The sequence below is a fragment of the Corvus brachyrhynchos genome, unplaced genomic scaffold (genome assembly GCF_000691975.1).
Source record: "Corvus brachyrhynchos isolate BGI_N302 unplaced genomic scaffold, ASM69197v1 scaffold14, whole genome shotgun sequence".
In the NCBI taxonomy this organism is placed as follows: Eukaryota; Metazoa; Chordata; class Aves; order Passeriformes; family Corvidae; genus Corvus; species Corvus brachyrhynchos.
This window is the reverse complement of record NW_008239110.1, coordinates 19,325,871-19,348,886: the sequence shown is the minus strand read 5'-3', so window position 1 is coordinate 19,348,886 and position 23,016 is coordinate 19,325,871. Positions and strand designations below refer to the sequence as shown.

General features: G+C 44.0%; 1 protein-coding gene across 4 annotated transcripts in view; it reads left to right on the top strand.

Annotated features, from left to right (window-relative positions):
* PNLDC1 (PARN like, ribonuclease domain containing 1) overlaps positions 1-10,225 on the top strand; it is a 12,283-nt gene extending 2,058 nt beyond the window's left edge. Inside the window, exons 5-19 of one of the 4 annotated variants that reach the window (XR_001863750.1) lie at positions 13-82; positions 714-802; positions 1,089-1,195; positions 2,559-2,638; positions 3,610-3,747; positions 4,346-4,415; positions 4,668-4,753; positions 4,975-5,030; positions 6,716-6,783; positions 7,627-7,680; positions 7,896-7,938; positions 8,459-8,541; positions 9,008-9,183; positions 9,350-9,448; positions 10,018-10,225. Coding sequence is in view for 2 of the 4 variants with exons in the window: in XM_017739531.1 (XP_017595020.1) it covers positions 13-82; positions 714-802; positions 1,089-1,195; positions 2,559-2,638; positions 3,610-3,747; positions 4,346-4,415; positions 4,668-4,753; positions 4,975-5,030; positions 6,716-6,783; positions 7,627-7,680; positions 7,896-7,938; positions 8,459-8,558; positions 9,008-9,183; positions 9,350-9,448; positions 10,018-10,084 (1,303 nt within the window). In the remaining 2 variants the exon portion in view is untranslated. Of the gene's footprint in view, positions 1-12; positions 83-713; positions 803-1,088; positions 1,196-2,558; positions 2,639-3,609; positions 3,748-4,345; positions 4,416-4,667; positions 4,754-4,974; positions 5,031-6,715; positions 6,784-7,626; positions 7,681-7,895; positions 7,939-8,458; positions 8,717-9,007; positions 9,184-9,349; positions 9,449-10,017 lie in introns of those variants that run through there. The other 3 variants (XM_017739532.1, XM_017739531.1, XR_001863751.1) reach the window with 3 other exon arrangements.
* Positions 10,226-23,016: the final 12,791 nt, after the last annotated feature.

Here is a 23,016-nt window from a genome sequence, read left to right as displayed (position 1 = left end):
ACTGGGAATAAGGGATGTCGAATTCACCCTCTCTGCATCTAGTATTCAGTTCCTGTCTCATTATGGCTTTGACTACAACAAGGTATGTAATCTCTCTGCCAGAATTGCAGAACAGAAGAAATCTGTGCAACTGCAGAAGAAATCAGGATTAATATCCCTAAATGTTAGGTTTCTGGAGTAAATAGCATCTTCCTAAACTATGAATGCATCATGCAGTTCATTATCGACAGAGGGGTAGTGAGTGCTGTTTTTTCTGAACTAATGTAAAGGCAATAACCACATCCTTGGCAGCCTCAGACAGATTCTCCTGCCTCAAAAAAACCCCAAAAACCTATCTGTTGTGAGCCAAGGATTTACTAAACAGACCCTGGTGGGTGTCTTTACATTCTATGAAGGTACAGAAGTATCAGTTTACCTACATCCTTTGTATTGCCACATTTCCCATTAAATTCAGATTCTGTCATCACATAAGAGTACTGTTTTGCAATTTTGGGCAGGAAGCATCTGATATCTTGACAGTTTGAATTATCTTATGAAAGGAAAGGTAAAAGCAGAGCAAAAAAATTGATTATAGTTGACAAATATCCTTTCCTTTCCTCCATACCTGTTGGATTGCCTACAATTTGGTTGTCCTGACTAACCTGCTAATTCTCTAATGTGCTGTGAGAAAATCCAGGGGAATGTAACCAACCTATCATTTTCTCTCCCCTCAGTTCCTCAAAGATGGAATCCCATACATGAATGAGGTACAGGAGAAGATCCTTAGGCAGCGCCTCTTAGCAGGTACCTGGAAAGTCTGCAGGTGAGCACTTTTCAGAGAAGTGTCTCCTCACTCAGTACTGACTATGTTCATGGCTCAACTTCACTCAGATCACATTTTGTAGAAATGTTGAAACATGTTGGTCTGAATGCCTCACTGCCAGCTGTTCCAGCATGCCGTGCTCTCTGAAGGAAGGTCAATGTCACAGGATACAATGTGGAGAATTGGGTGCATGCTGGGAAGTGAAGCTTTTGAATTCCTGCAACAAGGCTGTACAGGCTTCACCTGTAAAGAGCATTTCTCACACTGCCTCTTTCCTCTCATCCAGCACTAGCAATGCAGACAGGGATGTCCTGAAGAAAGCTATTGACGAAGTGACCTCTTGGATAGCTGTAGCAAAAGAAGAGGATACTATGATTCTGCAGGATCTGAATGGTATGAAACAGTGCCTCCCTTAGGCACCTGTGGGCTCTGAGTGGCTTCATCACTTCTCGTGAATCTCTGGGGCTGCTACTGTCCTTTCTTCTGTTAAATTGCTCTGTTGAGAGGGAAAGCACCAGTGCCCATCCTGCCTTTACAACTCTTTACCCCAGTTTACACTTCAGCTCCTGTCAGGAGTTCATCTCTGGGCTCTGCTTTTCTGTTCTGTTGGGGTGGTGGGTCTTTCTGAAGCCTAAGTGGATGTCTCGATGCTTGGAGCATTGACTTACATTTTGTGCTTCTGAGCAGCAACTGGGGAATTTGCTAGAGTAGTTGCTCTGAATCAGAATAATCTTTTATGCGTTTTAAATCCTGGGTGATCTGGTTTTTTGTTTACTTTCTTTCCCTCCTTTCAGAGTTTAGTGCCTGTCACGTGGAGCAACAGGGAACCCCACAGAGACACATATATGCCAGTGGGGATAAACAGGCCCCTTACCCCCTGTGTTAGGTTTTGGGAGCACTATAGCAGAGCTGAGGAACTTCTGTGCTGACTTGAAGGACAGGGAATTTTTGCAAGGAATAATTTGTGGGTTTACTCATACAACCCAAAACTTAATCTTCTAGGTCAGGGAATAAAATATAGAAAAGGTTAGGAAGAGCAGAGTATTCAAGGCTTTGTCTGTTATGTTTATTTGCAGAGTATGCAATAGGAGGGGTGGAGACTGTGCTGTGCTTTTTATCTGCTTTGTCAGCTAGATATGATACTGATATTTTAATAGAGTCTGGCAATGGTGAGCACCTGTGATAAGAAAGACATTTATTTAAGTAAGCAAGAAGACTGATTCAGGTGTCTCTTTTAATGCTATTCAGAAAAGGACTGGGTTAGTTCCTTATCAGCTGTGAGGGAGAATGCATTGGTATCCCTTGTGTGCTTGGCTTCTCGGTTTGTTTCTCTGAAACTGTCCAAAACCAGACAGTGTCTTTTTCAGAGTAGGAGCCTTCCTCCCTCTTCTCTTCAGCTGGTCTTTTCCCCCATGTACTTACAAAAGCTCATTTGCCTGAAACTTTCACTGTAATTTTTGGGGTTCTTTTTTGTGTTTTTTTTTTTTTCTCTGGGTGTTTTTTTTTTGTTTGGTTTGTTTTTTTGTGTGTGTGTCTATGTTGTTTTTTGTTAGTTTTGTTTTCTTTCTGTCATGGTGTATGGTAATATCCCAGGGTCATATGCTGAGAAATATTTTTCTATACACTGGGGGAGAAACATGTGGTCAGTCCATCTGTCTAGAAGAATGATGTGTTTTCCTTAATACACTTTTCCTTGCCTGTACCTCTGAAGCTTTTACTGCTTTTACTGCCTTTTTTTTTTGTGTGTGTGTCATAGGCGATCATGTGCTTGAAGTTCAGCTGGTTCTGAGGCAGGCTCTCGAAAATGTTTGGACAGAGCCTCTTGGAGACAAGAAGGTGAGATGGAAATACGGACCTTTAAAAAAGAGGATTTCTCTCTGGACAGATAGGACTGGCATTCTTGCAGGGAGTCTGAAATGTTGCTTGTACTTTTAATGATAGGGTCAAGGAGGAGAAGACAATGACGAAGGAAATGTTGATTTTGGGATCCTAGGAAAAGGGATACAGAAAACCGAGCAACTCTGGTTTCTGTTTGTCCTGTAGTCACTAAATCCCTTTAAATGGAAATGCTTGGAGCACTTTTGGAGGCACCCTCTCTGTGTCTTCAGACTTAAAATTAGGTCCCTCTTTCAATACCTCCACAAGAATGTACAGTTTTAGCCTTTTTTGTGGTTTTCCTTTGTTTACTTCTGCCATGAAGTTGCTTTGAAGATTTTTACACTGTGATTTGCTGTTTTGCTATTAACTACTGGTATTTTACATTTGGTGCAATATTTTATGTATTAAAACTATGGCTGTGGACTTCTCAAACCGTGGTTATGAGTACAATGTCAGTTAGTTGCTTAGAATTAGCTTACAGAAATCTTTTTTTTTTTTGGATTAGTCCTGCTTTGGTCTGATAACCAATGTCCCCAGAATGTCAGATTTACCCAGCCTTCTCATCTGAAGCATTGCCTTTGGGGACTCAGCTTGTATGATTGCTGTTTGTTTCTGGGTTTTTGGTAGCATGAACTTGCCATATTGGTATCAAGTTAAATGAAATTAGGTTCATTTGTGCTCAGAAAAACCCTTTGGTAGGAATCATCCTCTTAAGTAGAGAAGCACTAATAAGACTCACTTTGAGGAGGCCTGTTTAGTTACTGGAGCATTGATCTCCATATAGAAGTGAGACAGTCCCAAGGTCCTAGGGGATGCAGTTTTTCTGTCCTCCAGTGCCTTGAAGCTGAACTTGACCTCAGCATTACTGAAGTCCAGTAAGTAATGAACTAACGTGGGAGGCTGAGATACTCAGTGACTGTTCTTTTTAGGTAATGGTAAAAAAAGTGAGTCCAGAGCATCGTCAGCTTCTGGAGAACTCTTCTTATGACCACTGTCAGAAAAAGCTCATTCTCCTGTCTGCCCGGGGCTTCACCAACCTCTTCCAGATACTGGTTAAAGCCAATAAGGTAAAATGCCTTAACCCTACTCTCATTTTTCAGCTCTTTTTAATTAGCTGTGTTAAGTGCAATATTAAAAATCCTGGTGTTATGGTTTGAGTCACCATCTAAGAAAGCTGAGCAGATTCTTGCCTTTTGGGCAAGCTGAGCTTTTTCAGCATGAGACAGACCAGGTATTGGACCATGTGGACCATTGGTCTGACTTTGTGTGGAAATTCTTATGTTCTGTATGCAGCCTATCAAATGCATTTCAGCTTTAGAAGACTGTGGGTGATGTGCAGCAAAGACTGTCCCTGCCCCTGTGAGTGAGCATATAAATCTGAACGCTGGAACATTGTTCAGCTGAACTGAGAATCCACCTGGCTCCTTAGGTCTACTGAAAATAGAATGCTGCTGAGACAATACCCTCTCAGAGAGTCCACAAGTTGATTTCCTGCAGGCAGTAGTCCTGTGAGCCTTGCAGCCTGAATGACTCCTGTGCGAGTGTGTGTGGATGCTGTCTGCTGGAGGAAAGGGTTACTCCTGTTGAGTGTGCCTGTCTTGTTTATCTCTGAGTTCTCTTCAGAAATGTACTCCAATGGCTGTTACGTTTACATTCCTCCTGTAGCCCCTGGTGGGACACAACATGTTTATGGACCTTATGCATCTTCACGACAAGTTCTACAGACCCCTGCCAGGTACTGCTGTGCATAGCTGCTGTCCCGGGCTGCTGCCTTTGCACTGGGGGTGGAACAGGAGGTGCCGTGGCCACTTGTCACTACAGACACCTGCAGGGCTTAGCAAGCAGCAGGGCTGGTTGCCTCTTCTGAGCTCCAAATGCTGGAGAGTGCATCGTTGCCTGCTGTCACTTCTCCTTCCGATTACTTTGCAATACCATTGGCTTTTCCCCAGTTTCATGATCCCTTTTTCCACATGTGCTTTGCTTACAGAAAGCTATGAGGAGTTTAAAAGGAACATTCACAATCTGTTTCCTGTCATCATAGACACCAAGACTGTAACAAAATCTGTGCAGAAGGTGAGATGCACAGGTCTTTTTGTTTGAAGTTCAAATGTGTTTCGCCCAAGAGAGGGGATATTTTTCCTCAGTGCTCTGTGGTTACAGAACTGCAACCAGTTCTCAGTGTTGCCTTGGGATGTTCTAATTTTAGGTTTTATTTAACAAATTGGCAGTGCAAGTAATTGAACTCACCATAAGGTCTGTCTTGGTCAGTTTTCTCATACAGTCTTCTTTTATAGAAATGTCTGTTTCCTCGAGTATCTAGTCTTTTGGAGGTGTATGCAGTTCTGTGCAGGTAAGTGGTGGGCAATAGAGTTTCAGCAATCCCTGTGTCTTCTTTGGAAAGATATTTCGTAGTCAGCCATTTCCTTCCTCTCAAATGTTTTTCAATGGGACTATTGTCTTTCTAAATTTAAGAGCAAAGGATTTGCACATCTTTCTTATAAAGTAATTGTGTAGTAAATTATTTGTTCTGAGTCACTTCTCATATTGAATCACTGTTATTTCCTTGGTCACAGATACGGTTTGCAGACAGCCGTACACACAGCTTGAGAATTATGTTGCTTATGTTATGTTCTGAAATGAGTAAGATTCAGTTCTTGGTGAAAATACATCCTAATTTCAAATGCCTGTCCTAAGAGACAGCTGCACTGAGCCCAAAGCAGTAACTAAATACGATGTTCAAATGGAGCACGAGTAGATATTGTATCTTGTGAGCTTAGTCATGATGTGGTGGGAGACTTATTTCACACTTCTTCCGTGAATTAATTTTTTCCATGTCAATTTTGCTAAGGAAAGGAAAATTTTGCCTGTTTCCCATTACTTCCTACTCCCAAGAAGGAGATGCAAAATTGCCACTGAACCATGCCATAAATCAAATCCCTCCTGATGGGAGACAATTTTCTAAAAGTTCTTGCAAGGAGTTTCAAAGATAAACTGAGACTTTTCCTGGAGTTTCAATGCTGCCAGATAGTTGTTTATTAAGTCTTATCAGAGGAACAGAGTCACTAGCATGACCCAGGCATAACATAGAGCACAGAAAGCAGGAGAGAAGTCTAATTATCAAGATTTACACAGCCTTTTAAAGATAATTTAACCAATGGTTACTAGAAACGTACATTATTTTCACTTTCCTACCAATTATTCAGTAACATGGGCAGGAACTGTGGAATTCTCTATCCAATCATTCCAAACTACTTTTACTGCATAACATGGAGTAGTAGAAGAAGGAGAAGAAGGTTTAGAGAACAACAACAATTCTCCATTTTGATATTTTTACTCTTACCTATTTACTACAAAGAGAAGCCCAAAACCTCTAAATTTTTCACCCTGTGACAATCTTACATAGTAGTCTATCACCTAATTCACACCACTGTATTTTCTAGTTCTTGTCTGATCGTTGGTAATTTTTTCCAAGGTTGGAGGTTAAAACAGTGTTGCTCAGGGGGGTAAAAACCCTTAAACAGGCAGAGAAATATTCTTGGCACTCTGGGTTCCTACACAAAATTAATATATTTTTTTTAAACAGTACTGGGATTCTGAGGTTTTGTTTGTTTGTTTATTAGCAATTTCAGACTGCATATTCTTGTTGTTTGTTCTTTCTTTTATTTCAGTCATTCCAGGAGTATCTGTTTATCCTCCAGAGTTCCCCATTCAAATAGAACCATCTAGTCAATCCCTTTCCCTGCAGTTTTAGTTCTGCTTACATTGGTTTTTGTATGCAATTAGACCAGATTTGCTGCTTACAAGTTTTGAGTGAGGCAAGAGACAATGGAAGTATTTAGGAGTTAGTTTTCAGGAAGAAGACTGGTAGATACTACACAAGTAAGTATTTTGGCCTTTTCACAGAGGCCTACCGAAGTTCCTTTTAAAGTCTCCAGTAGCTTTTTCTGAAATGAACCTACAGGTCACTAGAGAACAGTAACTTTTCTCTGACATACTGAGGAAAGACCAAAATCTTACATGTCCACTTGTCGTCAGCAGCAACCTAAATCCCAAAGGTCCACCGTGCCCTGTGATAGCTCTTGCAAGTGGCTGCTCAAGATACGGTATGTTCTTAAGCACATCTTCAAGGTCAGATAGATCAAAGGAGGTTTGTTTGACTCTGTGGATGTCCACATACAAAGCATGGCTGAATAGCAGTGGGTCTGCTGAATTTGCCCAGAGCTGCTGATACACGTTTTAGTCCAGACCCAAAGCCTGGGCTCCTGAGACGTGTGTTCTGCATGTCCCTGGTAGCTGCTGAGGGTAGCACAGGGCAGGTTTGCATCATGCTGCTGGCACAGACAGCATTTACACTATGTTGGGCTGAACTGAACGTGATGTGGCTGTGAAGAGTCAGCAACCCTTGGAAGGGGCAAGGGGAGGTGGGAAACAGCTGTCTTAGAAGGGAAAGTAGAAGGAGCTAATGGCAAAGTAGCAGGAGCTCGATGGCTGGTGTGCAGGGTTAGTGAAGCCTGTGCGGGAGGTTGTGTCCAGGACATGGTGTGATACTGGCTATGAGGCAGATGTTTTCTGGCTTCTCCTGGCAGCATTGTGTCCTGCACCACAGGGCCTCCTGTGTTTTGAAATGGTTCCCATACCATTAATGACACAGATGACACAGTCTGGTTTAGACTTTCATAAAAGTTGCAATTTTTTAATGTGCTAAGCTTTTCGGACATTCATGTAACTGCTGCCTTTTTTTTTTTTTTTGGTGTTGTTTTAAAATGCATGCTAGAAGCACAGACTTTTTACTGAGTCTAAAGTTTTCAGGGTGAGGAAGGAAACAGAGCTGGGGGGGGGGAAAGAACCTCCAGAATAGTGGATCTTATGAATTAGGATTCTGCAGTGCAGCAGTTTTCACAGCATGCTAAATGTGTTTACTTCTTGATTCTGTTGAACACTTACAGCTGAGAAGAAATCCCCTCATGAGGCAGGCTATGATGCATTTCTCTGTGGTTCAGGTAAAATGCTTCTTAAAAACTCCTTCAGAGTTTGTGTTGGGATTTGGCAATCCTTTCCTTCTCTGTACATCTATTTGATGTTAAGAAATACTTGTTTATATACAGTCTGTTGCTCTTAGTAACTTAACTGCACTTCAGTGCATTTTTGCTTTCTATGTATTTAGCTCTGTTTCTCTAGCTGTGTTCTAATGCCATCTCATTTTTCCTTTTTCTAGTTCTTCTGATGTCAGCTCATTTGCTACTGTGCAGATCCACAGAGTGAGTATTTAAGTGTTGACTGAAAATTGCATTACGTGGATGGGTCCCATGGAAAAACAGTCTTCCTTTTGCTCTGGCTGACTTTTTGTATCGCAGGCTGGCCTTCCTTTTGGACAAAAGAAAGTGTTATTGGAAATGTCATGTTCTAATTAGATTTTTATTTTATAAATCTGAAAGTAGTAGTTTTATGTCAAAGCTGACATTTTAAAAATGAAATCAGGGGCCATGTGATGGCTCAGAGGTTGGGAAATGACGTTGTGACTTCTTTATTCTTGAACAAGCTCTCTCAAGTTCAGTTCACTTGGGTAAGGGTCAAATAATTTTCCATTAGTTTCCATTTTTGAAATCTCTGTGAATCGGTGCCTTCAGTTAAGTTCCCTTTCCTTGCAGCTTTTTGACTTCTGTAGGAAGATACTAAGATCTGAAATACCTATTCTGTCACTAGTTGAAGAGCTTGACACTGTGGAGCAGTGCAGCACTGGAGAAACAAAACTTTGTTCTCTTTTGTTTTCTGATTTAGTGATGCAGTGGAGGCTGATCCTTCTTTCTCGCAGTATCTCACCGTGTTAGCCGAGCATGTGAACAAAGTGAATTTCATCCGAGGTGGTGTTTCAAGCATTGTGCGTATGAATTGCAGGTCTGTGACCTGTTTGTGGGGTGCATAGGTCAGTAGCCTACTTGATGGCTTCATTAGAGGAGAGGAATCCACCGGTGCTGGGCCCACCTTGGCAGAAATTGTCATCATACAAGTGACACAGTGAACCTTTTAAAATGTCCAGTGAGTTGAATTTCTGCTTTGTGAAATGCATTCATACTTTTATTCTGTAAGATGGCATTAGTCAGTTTACATTGCTGTTTCTCAGGTAGTTTCTCCATGGTAGTCATGACAGTTTGCTTTTATGACCATATTTAGATGAATCTTGGGGCAAAAAAAGAAAAAATTACACCAACAGCTGTATTATACAACCTGTCATTTATTTGTCATGTTTTGCATATTTTCTGATTATATTAGTAGTGCCTCTGTAGTACTTCCAAATTCAGATAGGTCTCAATGTTGTCCATTTTCCAGAATTTTTCTGGGGAAGATGTTCCCTGCCGTCATCCCCCTGCCTTGATTGTTCATGTCCAAGGCTGGCCAGGGCTGACTGAGAGACAGATTTACCAGGAGTTTAAAGCTCGTTGTCGCTTTGATGTCAGACGGCTTTCAAAGAACCAGTTCATTCTGCTCTCCAGTCAGTACAAGCAGTAAGTGATCAGAAAGTCTTGATTTTCAGTCCTTTGTTCCCCTGATCCAGGCCTTCATCCCACCCTCTCTCTGCTGTGACAGCTCTTGGACAGAAATTCCTGCCCTGAGCTGTGGGGTGCTGCAAGCAGCCTGCGGGCTGAGGCTCAAGCCGTGCTTTCATTGCAGCGTCAGGCTCGTCCTGCGGGATTACAGGCACCACCCTCACCTGCAGGTCTCCGTCTATCGCCACTGGAGGCACTCGCCGAGCGTGAACTGCCTGCTGCAGTGAGTTGCGGGAGCACGGGAATGGGGAGAGGGGGAGCATTCCTTTCAAGTCCGACGCCCTGGCACAGCAGCAGCCTGCCACGCCTTTGCAGTGTCCTCCTGCCAGCCCCTCGGGGGAGAATGGGGCTCAGAAGAAGGTTTGCGTGCTAATTGCTGGGTGGCTGCTCATGAGCTTTCAGCCCTGGGCAACTGGACTTTAATCTTGATCATGGTTACCCTGGGAGTGTTACACCGTGGATAGCACAAAACCACATACATGCTGTAGTAACAGACAGGTGGTAATCTGAATTAACTGTAAGCCAGCTCTACTAGGCTTGATGAGAGGGAGGCAGAATCTCAGGTGTGGGATGGATGTGGGGTTTTTTTCTACAGCTGAGTTGAAAGCTTGGTAGTGGGAGAGAATTCCAGGTTCAAAGTGCATCCTTCTTGTGAGATGGTGACAGCAATGCTCGTGAAGGGTGAATTTCTGGCCTGACATGGTTTGGAAAAGAATCTAAGGGCTTAACAAACACAAAATTAAGCCATAAATATAAGTAGCCTAACAGCATTTTATTATTCTTGTCCCTTAGAATCTCTGGTATTGTGGCACTGTGGTCTGTCTTGGCCTTTGCACTTGGAGGAACTTCTAGCTGTTGACTCCAAACGACTGCTGTAGAGATGAGACATGAAGAACAGTGACCTTATTTCTTGTGTTTGTTTTGTTTTGTTTCATTCAATAAAATATGAAAAAAAAATGAACAAAAAAAATGAACAAAAATCCCACCAAAACTTTGAATTGTTTTCCTGGATATGTGTTTTTTAAAGGGGGTGTGTTGGTTTGCAGTTTGTGGTATTTTGTAATCTGCTCAAAGCATCACCTTCTGAAGAGGGAGATGATTGTTTCAGTGCCTAATTTACTTTAGTCCTATGTTGGCTCTTCACAGCTATTCATACCCTCAGCTTGTTCCCAGTGCTGGTGCTTGCTGCATAAAACACATTGCTGATAAAATTCAGGAAGTTATGAAATGAAAGATGCTATTTTTAGCTACAGTTGTAAAGCAGGGGAAATGTCACTGTTTATCAAATGAAAATGGGCAGAGTTGATGGAGAAACCACTCTTGGGGCTCATGACAGATTCTGGGGAATAATAAATAATTTGCAGTGCTGTCAGTGCAGTATCAGACGGTGGTATTTTCAGTGGCAGTGTGGCTGAGGTTTGACACAAATAAGTGGAATTTATCAGGTTCCAATTTGTGGAGTATAGAGAGGTCATGTGAGTCAGCACACATTTCTGTTTGCTTCTAGTGCGCAGCATGTGAGCAGTCCTTTATCCAAAGTAGCATGAGACATGCTTTGTGCATCAGTTTCTCTTAATACAGCTGGAGTATTTGTCAGTCCAGGGACTTCAGTCTACAGAGATTTTTCTTATTCATCTCCTTCTCAAAAATAACCTGTTGATCCAGGGTTTCCATAAAATAGTTCCTAGATGACATTAGTCACACTTAATTGGATGGGGCCTACGATCACCTAATAGGCAGAATCTGCCTTTAATTGACTGTAATGTGGGAGTTGCTGCTGGGGACCTTAAGGCAGCAGCAGGGCACTGCGGTGTGCCTGAAGATGATGTGCTTTCTGCTGCTGAGGGCCTGCTGCTCTGCTGCTCTTGAGGGGAAAAGGGCAGCACATCTTCAGATGTGGTTCTCGACTTCTGCATAGCTTGTGGTTTACAGCTCTTGTTTCATAAACAAGTTCCTACAAGACAAGTAACTGACTTCTTGATGACCTTTTTTATAACCCTTCAGTGATGGGGTTCTCTGTCACAGTGTTCCTTCAGGAACCAGTGTGCTCCCTGTTTATTCTGTAATGTTAATTTGTCTTTTAGCATCATTAGACACCCCCCCTGTGTCGAGAAGAGCGCAGGCTATTTGTGTTGTGTAGGTTTAGGAAGATTTTCACTGGGTGGTAGATACAGTAGCATGTGTTTTCCCATAAAAACACTCTTCTTGGCTTATGATCTGGGAAATGTAATACCCTTGTTCTCTGGGGTCTGGATTCAGCTAGCTATTTAAATGTGGGGAGACAAAGCCTCACTTGCATCTAGTCTTTACAGTCTGGGGATCATGAAGATACAGATGCTGTATGAGAAGCCCAGCAGTTTTTAAGGGACCATGTACTTTGAAGGAACAAAGGAATGGTTCTGTCTTTAAATTCTGTTCCCTTCCTCCCATTTTTTTTTCTCAGAGTGGCACACAAATAATGAATCAGTTCCCTGCAGTGCTGTTCTCCCTCTTGGCTCACCCTCTAGAGAAGCACACTTCCCCATGAACAAAAGTAGAGACCCTCTCACCCTTTTTTGGAGAAAAAGCCTATGGGTCTGACCATGTTTTCCGTTTGAAAGAGACAGACACACCTCGTGGCAACGTGGTGCAGTGAATCAAGAGCCCTGGCTTTCCTGCTTTACAGCTGGGAGAAATAAGTAACAATTGCTGTAGAGCTACTAGATATTCCTAGTATAAATCAGTTAAGTTTACATGCAGAGTAAAAACATGAAGAAACCGGAGTGAGTTGAGTATGTTCTGATCTTCCAAGGAAAGACTTCACAGAAACAAGTTGCCTGTCTCTAATAATCAAGGGTCACTCGCTGCTCAGAGCCTCTTAAAGAGCTCATTGAGATGTAGTGGCAGTCAATTCTAATGAAATGTGTTTGCTGAGGGCTAGTCAAACAAATCAGAGGAGAAACATTTGGCTGTGGGAACAGAACTGCAAGTTTTTCTGAGCAGCTGTTGATCACTACACAATTTTCCTGAACATGTCAATCTGGCCATTCTGACCTCAGCCGTTGCTTTGGCTCCAGACTAGGGAATTCTTACTAACTGAAGTTGGAAGTATCCAAAGTATTTCAGGTTATGCCTGTTCCTGCCTGTCTCCTGCAAGGAGTAGGAGATAATTTAGATTCTTGTGAGGCCAACTCATGATGGTGCAACCTGACTTCTAACTCTGGCCCTGAAGAGGTGCATGTCAGAGCTTCTGAGTTGTTCTGAGGGCTGGCAGCTCAGAAAATCAAACCTGTCTCCCTTAAACGGTGGTAAAACCCCAGCAGAGTCTGGAGCAGCAGTTGCAGCACACCTGCCTCTTGGCACTGTGAGAAAGTTGTGCTTTAGCTGCAAGGCTTGAAAGGGTAATTCCTACCCTCAACAAAAAAAATGTTAAAATTCAAGTTGTGAAGGTGTACACTAAAAATACAGCCCTGCAGATGGAACACTGCAGATCAGAGTATATTTAGTTACAAGAACAATTTGATTTTTGATAGATTGACTTTTTCTCGTGTGTTCAAGATTAAATATGTGGGTTTTTACATAACATCTCTACTCCAATGAGAAGGCATGGAAAAGGCAGAACTATCTCTAAATACTCCTCTGTTCTTGCTGCTGCTTATGGCTTCAGTGGTGATATGCCAGATTCCCACTGGCACTGGAGGACAGGAGAGCAGGATTTACCTCTCTGAAAAGACATTTCTTTCATACAGAAGAAAATTTTATATAGTTCTATGTTTTCAAATGGTGTGAATCAACAATTCTTCTTGACAATATGCTTTCATTCAAAAGACATCATAGCAGAAAACCTTGGAACAGCGAGGTTGCAGATGTCTTGCTTGATGAATGAAGTGCAACAGCCTGGTGCCAAGTGCCAGCACTGCTCAGCCCCTTGGTAGGAGGTTCCCTCATGAGCCAGAGCAGCTTTGGCTGTGTTGCAGCACCACAGTTGGGTCAAAACTTGGTGTGCTGATGAAGCGACTGACAATGTTTCCATATGCCTTAGACATGGGAAAACCCTGCTGTGCAACTGCTCTGTTAACACATTTTTGTGGTGTTCTTTTATATGCAGCAGCAAATCTGACTTTTATTTTCTGGTTTTATCTCCCTTTTTCCCATGGCTTTTCCCAACAGCCCCTCTCCACTGGTTGCTGTAGTCTCCAGCACTGGAGAACCCTCCCAGGAAGGCTAAGTGAAGGGGCAGTGCATGAAATGCTGTGCGTGTATTTCAACAACCCTTATGCTCAAGGAAAAGGGGGTGATTGTACCCACAAAGGACCTTTGGAAGGGGAATGTTGCATCAGCCCAGTTGCCCTCTGAAAGACATCTCTGTAAAGGCCATACAGACCAGCGATGTTGGGGAGAGCCCAAATCTCTGATCCCTTGGTTTGCTGGAGGTGTGGCATGGCTGACACTCTGTCCTGCAGAGCTGTCACCACACATCCCTGGGAGCTCTGGTGGAGAGCGACCCACACAAGTATGTGTCAGTGCTGTGTTACAAAAGCTGTGGCTGAGCAGTGGGGAGGGAAGCAGGACCTGTGCCCCCAGAGACAGGTGGAGCTCATGGCACAGAAGATGGGGAGGGAAGCAGGACCTGTGCCCCCAGAGACAGGTGGAGCTCATGGCACAGAAGATGGCCAAGGATTGCTGTGGTGCACAGACTGGAAGGAGAACGTATGCAGGCAGATGTGATGGAAAGATTTCTTTTCCAGAGGCTCCCGAGGAGCCATGAGTTTGTTGCAAGGCAGGAGGCCGTGAAAAGTGGAGAGGAGTTGTAGTTGTCAGGATGGATGGGGGAGGAGGGAGAGTTGCCCAATGTCTCATCTCATGCTTTCTCTTTCTGCAGAAACTACCTTGTTCAAGCTTGTGGTTTTAACTGGTTTTAACAAAAACAGTGCTTAAGTATTATGGGAGTGCCTTTGGGCTTTTCTTCTGGGAAGGAGCTTGGCACAGTCCCAGCTCTGAAAGGTACCTGGGCTGGGGTTGCTCCCATTTAAGCACGGACACAATATGCAGAAACACTCCCACCTGACATTCAGACCCCTGCCATGCAGCTTGGGCAGAGGAATGAGACCCATATCCTCAGAGAAGGTGGATTCAAATCCCATCAGTGTCCTAACAAGCAGGTGAGTAGTTGAATCCTCTTGGAATTTCTCCTCAGCCAGATGAGCACATAAACGGACAGATGTTTCACCAAAGGAAAGCTGAAGATGGGGCCCCTGCAGTGCTTCCTCCCCGTGTAGGACAGCCAAGGACCCCCTCCAGACACAGAAGTGATTGACACTCATTCTCCTATTTCTGGAGATGGGTGTGTTAATCCATCGACCTTCCACAGCCAAGCTTTAAAAGACAATGGCAACAGCAAGTGTGTTGGCAAAGAGCCTCATGTCAGTGCTGTAGGTTAGGCTGGCTTTTAAAATACCTGTGGGATGGAAATCGGTGAAAGGTAATAGTTGCTGTGCAGGAGAAACACATGGTGCCCTGGCAGAAACACATCCAGTTAAAAAGGAAAATAAAAAAGAGTGCTATTTAAAACTTAAAGACAGCTTATTAAACATCACCCAGGCACACACAAATTGAGAAAGTCTTAAAGTACTTCTACGTTTGGACCTGGTCCACCCACTAACAGTCCTGAAGTTTACCTGGGTTTATAAGCAGTGGAGGAGTAATCTGCAATCCTCATTTTTAATTTTGAAGTAATACAAACTATTTTACTTGCCCTGTAAAACTTGGCACTAGTGTTTGGACAGATCTGTCACATGTTCTGACCTTGCTTGAAAAGGCGCTGCTAGAAATTCATGCTTTGCCTCCAGCTTCTGGTTAACAAAGGTTCAGCTGTCTTAATTTCTTGCCGTTTAGCAAGATGCTTGCTTACAGATGCAGCCAGCCTAACCAAAACAGGCAGTCAGTCATTCACTCACTCTCTGGAACTTATCTGTCCTGTGCATGAAACATGTACAACTGACTTTGCCATTCCTACATAAATGTGAGGATTTGCAAACCCACAGGCTCCCACAGCTGCCTGCAGTGCTCAAAATTTGCCCCCTCCCCTGGGATGCAGGACAGAAGCAGCTTGATGTAATTGTTCCACAGGGCCACTGGGTCATGGGAAGCAATGCCACAGGAGACATGCTGGGCTCCTGGGCCTCCCTTGGGGTCCTACAGCCTCCAGAAGCTGGGCAGTCTCCAGGGGATGGACTGGGTTTGGCTGCTCAGTGAGGGGTGTCTGGGGGCTCTCTGCAGCCAGAGGCACCCCTGTGAGGGAGGATGCTCTTGCTCCATGGCTTGCATTGATGAATGTCCTAAATGTACCATAACTTAACACAAGCATAGTGCATGGTGACGGGGGAACAGAACTGCAAACAGAGCTCTTCCCAATTCCACAGGCACCTGTCACCATCTTTAGACTCCCAAGTACTTGTATAGTCTGGCTGGCACCTCTGGTTTCACACCTGCTCCCTGCTGAGCTTATCCTCCTTTACCTGCATGCTTCCACAGGTGTCACTGCTGGAGGCAGCACCTGGAGGAACAAATAGCGCCTGTCAGTGGCTGCTGGCTCGTGGTGGGCTTACAGCAAGCAGGAGGCAGGGCTGTGGCTTCACAAAGCCCTGCCCCATCCCCTTGCTGCAGGCAGTTCCCAATGAAGATGTGCTTGCCTGTCAGCCATTTCTACAAGTATTTGTGCTAGAGCAGTGGCCACGAGCTCCTGGCACACATGCCAGGATTAGCAGCCTCACTGCTGGCGGGGCAAGAGGACCCTGACCCTTAGACTGGCTCAGCTGGCCAGAGCGTGGTGCTGATAACACCCAGGCTGTGGGCTCAATCCCTGTACGGGACATTTACTTGAGAGTGGGACTTGATGATCCTTGTGGGTCCCTTCCAACTCAGGATATTCTGTGAACCTGTGAGCCTGTGAACCTGTGAGCCCGTGAACCTTGGTCCCACCCTTTCTTCCCAGTTGTTGGCCCCCACCACATCCCAGGAGCAGCAAGCACAGGAGAGAGATGGGCTTTGCTCCTCAGCAAGGAAGAGGGACTGGGAGAAAAAGTTGGATTTGGAGAGACTGGGCAGGAATACGTGACTAGGAACTGAAGGTGATGTGAAAGGGTTTGCTGATGATGATCTGCAGGGGGAAAGCAGTCTTCAGACAGGAGATTTTGGCACTTCAGCTGCACATGAGTTTCTCCTGGCTGAAGGTTACCACTTCTCTCAGGGTTTTGCACATTCACCCTGTAATCTGCCACATTGACCACAAATCCCACCAGACATGGGCAAGAGGGCTGGAGCAGTAGATGTGTGGACCTGGCAACCTACAGTAAGGGTCAGTGTTTCTTTCCTGCTACTCTCCTCCTGCAACTCTGAAGTTTAGGAATGAATGCAGCTTCCTCTGTAAGTATGGATTTCCCCAACACCAGCACTTTTTCTGGTGTGGGGATGGTGCTGGCTCTGTGTTCACAGGTCTTATTGTCAGGCAGGTGTCCCAGGAAGCTGAATACAGCCATGGTTGCCCTACTCTGCACCCAGCTTGCCACAGGCACAGGAACCAGCCCGGACTGGTGCCAGTGCCCTCTGTGCTGCAGCTGGCTCCTCTGCCCCTTTAATCTGCTCAGCTGGCTTGTTCAGCTGGGGCACAGACTGGGAGGAAATTTTCCTTGAATCACTCTGGCAGGGACCCTATGTGATTTTAGTTTTCTAGCCAGGGGCAGGGTGCCTACCTGGTAGAGTGGATTGAGCATTCCTTCCTTCACTCCTTATTCCTGCAATACCCAAGCATCAGCTTCCTGTTCTGTAGCCACTTGCACTCCATTTTTTGAGATATGAAATGCTGTATCTCATTAAAGTTTTGACGATTTAGTGGGTTTTGGTGTTTTTCCAAGAAATCAAATGGAGTTTTCACCACAAAAACTGGGACAATTTTTGAAAACAAAAAAAAGTAAAGTTTACCTTTTTTTCCCTCAAAAACTGCTTTGCCTTGCCAATGGCAAAATGTTTTGGTTCTGTCACACTGCAAATCCAACACCAGCACCTGCCACTGATTTCACCTCCCCCTCAAATCCACTTGTGCTGAAGACTGTGACTCTTAGGTGATCTCATGTAGCAATTTGCTGTCTTTCTAGTCTTCAAAAATCTGAAAAACTCATCCACCTGCAGAGTGTGTAACTAAACTTGTGGGTTTCCAACCCATCCCTGGCTCTGTTTCTGCTCTCACCTTGCCCCCCATGTCCCATCCATTAAGGCTTTCTGGAGGGCTCTCTGAATGGTTTCTCCAAGTCTCATGTTTTCATCCTCTGACACAGAATGAGACCAGGGGGTTTGCACTGCTGGTGGTGATGTTGAGTGAAGCAGAAATGTACACGAGCCTGAGTGGCAGCCATGCAAGAAGCCTGCATTTCGCAGTGTTTGTGAGTCTGACAGCACAGCAAAGATGAGGAATGCCATGGCACTGACCACCATGAAAAGGTCAAGCCTCATTTGGAGGCCTCTTTTAGACAGTGATGAACAAGGTCAAACTGGAGAGAACTATGAGTGGGTTAAAAATTAGGTAATTAACGACTGAAGTGAAGATACTTATTGCATTGTTGCTCCCAGAGCCCGTAGCAAGCAGTCTGAGAGATCTTCATTTCTTGAAATCCTCCATCCCACTGAAACCAAAGCAATGAAAGATGCTTCTCCTCTTTTGATAAAGACCCAGGAAATATAATCATGTTGGCAAATCACCTGAATTACAATGTGCTTCATCAGCTACTACGTACTTAACATGGAAACCAATCTGATAAAATCTTAACTACCATCAAAGAAAAAAATCAACATCTGGATAAAGTTTTGTTTATGTAACTGAACAGTTTGTAATTTTTTCAGAGAACACAAAGTCAGTGATCTGTGTCTGTGTTAAAATGGCAATTAATGCACTCTGTTAATAGATAAAGAATGTAAAGATAACTCACAGTATCATTCGATCTTGTGCCTTTTGCTATCTAGTGTAGTTTGCTCATATTTACATAGACTTGGAAAAGGGCAAAGTACCAAGCATCTTTTACCCTATTTATGGTAATAGCAGCTGATAATGTTCAAAGTTTGGGGAGAATAGGTCCTACATTTTCCACAAGTCATTAACTTTGTTGTAATTTGCCTCCAAGGACCCAGCTGGGGTGCAGCACTGATCCCTCCAGCTCCGCTGTGTTGATTTCAATCAGTCCTCTATATCCATCAGAAGAGGGGAGAGCTTGGTTTTGTCCTAGGCTGGTGCTCCCTGAGGCTGTGTCTCAAGGCAAGGAGACACAGCGTCAATGCCTCTGTCGTGAGGAAGGGCTGAGTACTCGGCTCTGCTACTGTGACCTTCCCCAGTGTGTCCTGGGTTATCTCCTGTCAACAAAGGCGAAGCACCACTTTATCAGTCTGCTTTTAGAGAGCTAACAGGGAATGTGCAAGGGCATTTTTAGAGTATATAAATAAGAATAAAACCCTGCCATTGCTCTTTATAATGAGACTATTAAAAATGAAGTTTCTGATGAAATCTTCATTTTTGTGCATTTGATCTCTGAGTTTTGAATGAGATGGCAGAAACCCCTTAGGCTGTTTAAATACTTATTTGTGTATTCTATTAATTAAAAAAGACTCAGGAAAAAAAAATGACTACTAGGTGGCATTTATTTAAAACAATAAGCCAACCAGTATTATAATGCAAATTATTTCTCTTCTCTCATAAGCAAAGTAGCTCAGAGGCATTTGCTAAGACTCTTGCTTTATGCTTGTGGCACCCATCCCCTTGTCATTCTTGCTGGGGCTGAATGTGAGCCCTGTGGCAGCCTCACGTGTTGTTTTATTTCCTGTGATGGAGGAACTGTGGGCACAAGGGTGTACTCTTGCTATTACAGTTGTCTAAGGCTGCTCTGGTCTCTAGGGAGAGAGGAGGAAGGAGGTGGAGGAGACAGGAGACGCCACCTTCTTTCTCAGACAACTGTTGCCTGCAAGACCTGAAAAGCGAAGCAAATGGGATTCTGAAGGCATCTGGTCGTGCAGGAATGGAAAGTCACAGACATACTCATGAACTAGATTAAAGCCAAATAAGCAGACTTTATTAGTACCACTCCTGCACACAAATCACTTGAATCCAGAATTCCCAAAGGCAGAACAGATGCAAAGGAGAATATACTGACTTTTTTTTTTTTTTGCACTACACCAAAGTAAGATCATTAATGTGCTAGGGAGGGAATGCAGGACTAGAAGGGAGCTCTTACTTTGCAAAGCTGAATTTCTTGTTATTGCAATTTAAAAAATCCCTTCTTTAAGCTGATCATATTCTTTCCTGAAAGTATTCAGGATTTTCTGCCTGTTCTCCTTCCAGGCTGTCCAGAAGCCATGGTCCTCTGGTACCAGATCAGTTTCCAGCCCGGATGTACTGTCATGCTAGAGGTGATACAACCTTGTCAGCCAGGCCAAGGCACTCTGACACTTTCAGATAATGTCCAACAGAAGTAATCATATAATTTCCTAACTGGAGGGGGAAAGTGTGCTTCACAGGCAGTTTCCTCAGTTTTTCAGAACAAAAAGTGTAAGCCAACATTCAAGCATCAGGCTGGGTCCTGTTCCCAGTAAAGCCAAGGGGTGAGCTTTGCTGAAGGTTTCAGGGGGAGCTGCTGTGGTAATTAAAATGTTTAAGATATGTGTTAGACATAATTATCTTAAATAATGTCAGCACACTACTTTTTGCAGATAATAGGTAGTTGTGCATGTGAAGAACTGCACACATTCAGTGGCAGCCACCGTGTTCGTGGTGAGGGGACTCCCAGCTAATCCACCTCATTATGTTTTTGCCAAGCATGTTAGTGGTGTTCCAAGTCTGTGGATGAGCCATGAGGGAGGAAAGTGGAAGACAAAGCTGACTCAGGTCACCACATGCACTCGAACAAGCTCTGGGATTGATGTTGTAACGGGAGGGACAGCATAACACCTCCAAAAAGGTAACATTTCTTCAAAGCTCAGTGTATCTAAAGGGTTAAGGTGACAGGGAAGGTTTTCTTTTCTGCCTAAATTAGGAAGGAGAAGAAAATTCTGAGGTTCCCTGATTTGTGTGTATGTCTGTGTCCTGGAAGATCTCTACCAAATAAAGACTTTACATAAACAATTGGACAAAAATAGATTTTCTCCCTGAGGTAGACAGAGGGGATGAAGGCAGCCCCCTGGAGCCAGCGGGTGAGTTTGAAATGAGCATGTAGACAGAGAAGAACTTTTATTGCTGGTGGTGTGACAGGAGAAGGGTCTGAAGCAGGTTATGATCAGACTAGTGGCTTGCTGGGTAGAAATGCAAAGAGGATTTGGCAGGGAGATACTGAAGATGCCTGCACTCTCCACACTGTCATGTTGGTTTTACTCATGCTTTGACAGATCTGCACTGAAGTAAAGGAAAAAGTACCATGCCTCTTTGCTTTAGAGTTTTTGTCCTTTGCATCATTCTTCTTTTCATTTTCCCAGTCTCTCAAGTCTTGTCTGGCACTTCAGGTGTTCAGTAGAAGAAAGTGAACATCTCAAGGGAGAGCTGCAGAACTGATGAGAGAAAGGACAGAAAAAAGAAAAAAAAAGAGCATAAAGAAGGAAGGGGGAAATAGAAACACCCAAAACTGTGGACATTGGAGTAATATGGTGGACAAAGGAGGCAGAAGAGTCATTTCAGCACTGCTTATTTTGTTCCTTTTGCTTGGTCCAATTCAACACAGGGCTGAAAGTTTGCAGCCAGTGCAATGGCAGAAATACTATTTAAAGGTCTGTTTGTTTTCAAATCAGCTGTCAAACAGACTATTCAGCAGCCCAGGCCTTTGCCTAGCCCCAGGAGGGGGCTATCTCCGAGGACATCTCTGACTTCTGCAGCCATCAGATTGTGCAGCTAACCAAGAGCAGAAAAGACTAGGGCAGAAGGCCAAAAAGGAAATGCTTCCCCTCCTTTCCCCAGAAGTGTTTCCAAATCCTCATCTGAGTTTGGCTTCTGCATATGAGAAAAAAATGACCCTAGAAGGGAGGGGCCACCTGTGCCTATTCCAAAAGAATTTTGACTCTTATGCAATACGTTCTATGGAAAGAAAGGCTTTGAAGTGCACAAACACATAATTTTCCTCGTGGTGCTACAACAGCCACGTCCGAGAGCGATACAAGGGGGTGATGTGCCTGTGATATAATGGTGTATTTGAGATGTGTGAGGAACAAGTGAGAATGTGAGTATTGCCAGTTACAGATCGTGCCAGTTACTGCAGTGGGGAAGTGCTTTTGGCTGTGAATTAGGGCAGAGACTGTATCTCCTCTTGCATTAACATAAAGCCTGTTCTTGGAAGCCAGAAGGCATAATTAGGCTTAATCAATCACATGTTTCCCCACCAGGGAAGTCTGTTTCACCACTGACACAAGGAGACGAATGCTTGAAAAGCCTGGCCTTGTTTTGCCTGGCACAATGTTCCTTCAGGAATCACGTACCTACAGTTTAATTATCATCACGAGAAAGATTTACATTTGCAATAATGGAACAGGCAGTACCACCCCTCAGCTGTTTCTTCCCAGCTGATGAAAATGTGAAGACTGAAGAATTTAAGCCTTGATTGAATAAAGTGCCTGAACACAAGCTAGAATTTAGGTGGCATTTAGGCCACGTTCTCATGCCATCCTGACTTGACCTTGCCTTTCAGGAGAGTCTGTGGTTTATATACCATACAAAGCCTTTGTATTCAGAGCCTGCACCCTGATCCCATCCTGAGGTGCACATGGAAGCTTTCTTAAGTAGCTGAGAGGATGCAAGAAACCCCTGTAAAACTAGTTAGCTGGGATCAGGAGCACTTTATAGCCCGGGGCTCATTCCCCGGTTTTGGGCTCACATATTCTGTACTGTATTTTAACTCTGCCAAAACAGAATTAGTAGATGCCCACTGAGACTATCACAGGTGACAGGAACAAAAACCCCTACATGTTTACAGATTCTGGCCAGCATCTACTCATATTGCCTCCTGTGTCCCAGCAGAGTCATCACACCGACAGCCGTGGTGCAAGAGACACGGACTCCAGTGACTCATCTGCCACGTGAGGGATGAACCCCACTGCCGTGCCATCCTGACACGGTGCTGCACGTGGCTTTGCTTCAGGACTGTCACTGGAGTTACCTTCCAGCTCTGAATGCTGGCGCTCCATCTCTGTGCAGTGTCAAAAGACAGCTCTGATTTTGGTCTTCAGCCATCACAATGTCTCCAAAACTCTCCAGTGAAAAAAAGAGATACAGTTCATCAGGTTATTTTACTCTTAATCTCTTAATCTACTTTTTTTGCTCTGACTCATATGGCTTCTATACCACCAACTGTATTCTAGTGTCTCGCTGATTGTTCCTTCCCCCATCCCTGTCCCTCAAAAAAATACCCCAGCATCAGAAACCAAGCCTTTCTTCACCTGGGAGAATACTAAGTTTAATCTTGGCAAGATATGTGTATAAATATTATGCATATTGTATACTATACAGTCATCTGGGTGATTGGCACACTCGGCCTGATGAGGAGGAGCTGTATAGCTCTGTGACTGACACCTCTCTATCTCCTTCCATCAATCTATAGTTGGAGGAGGACTAGGAAACAGCTTTCGTGAGAATATGTCTCAGATTAGAGTCTGATTTCTTTGTACCACAGCAGAACAATCCACATAACAACGTAGTTGCAGAAAACTTATTAAGTGTATTTAAGTGTGCCCTGAGTCATGCTTGTAAACTCTGCTCCTCAATCTCACTGAAAATGTATATTCGTCAGTGGGAAT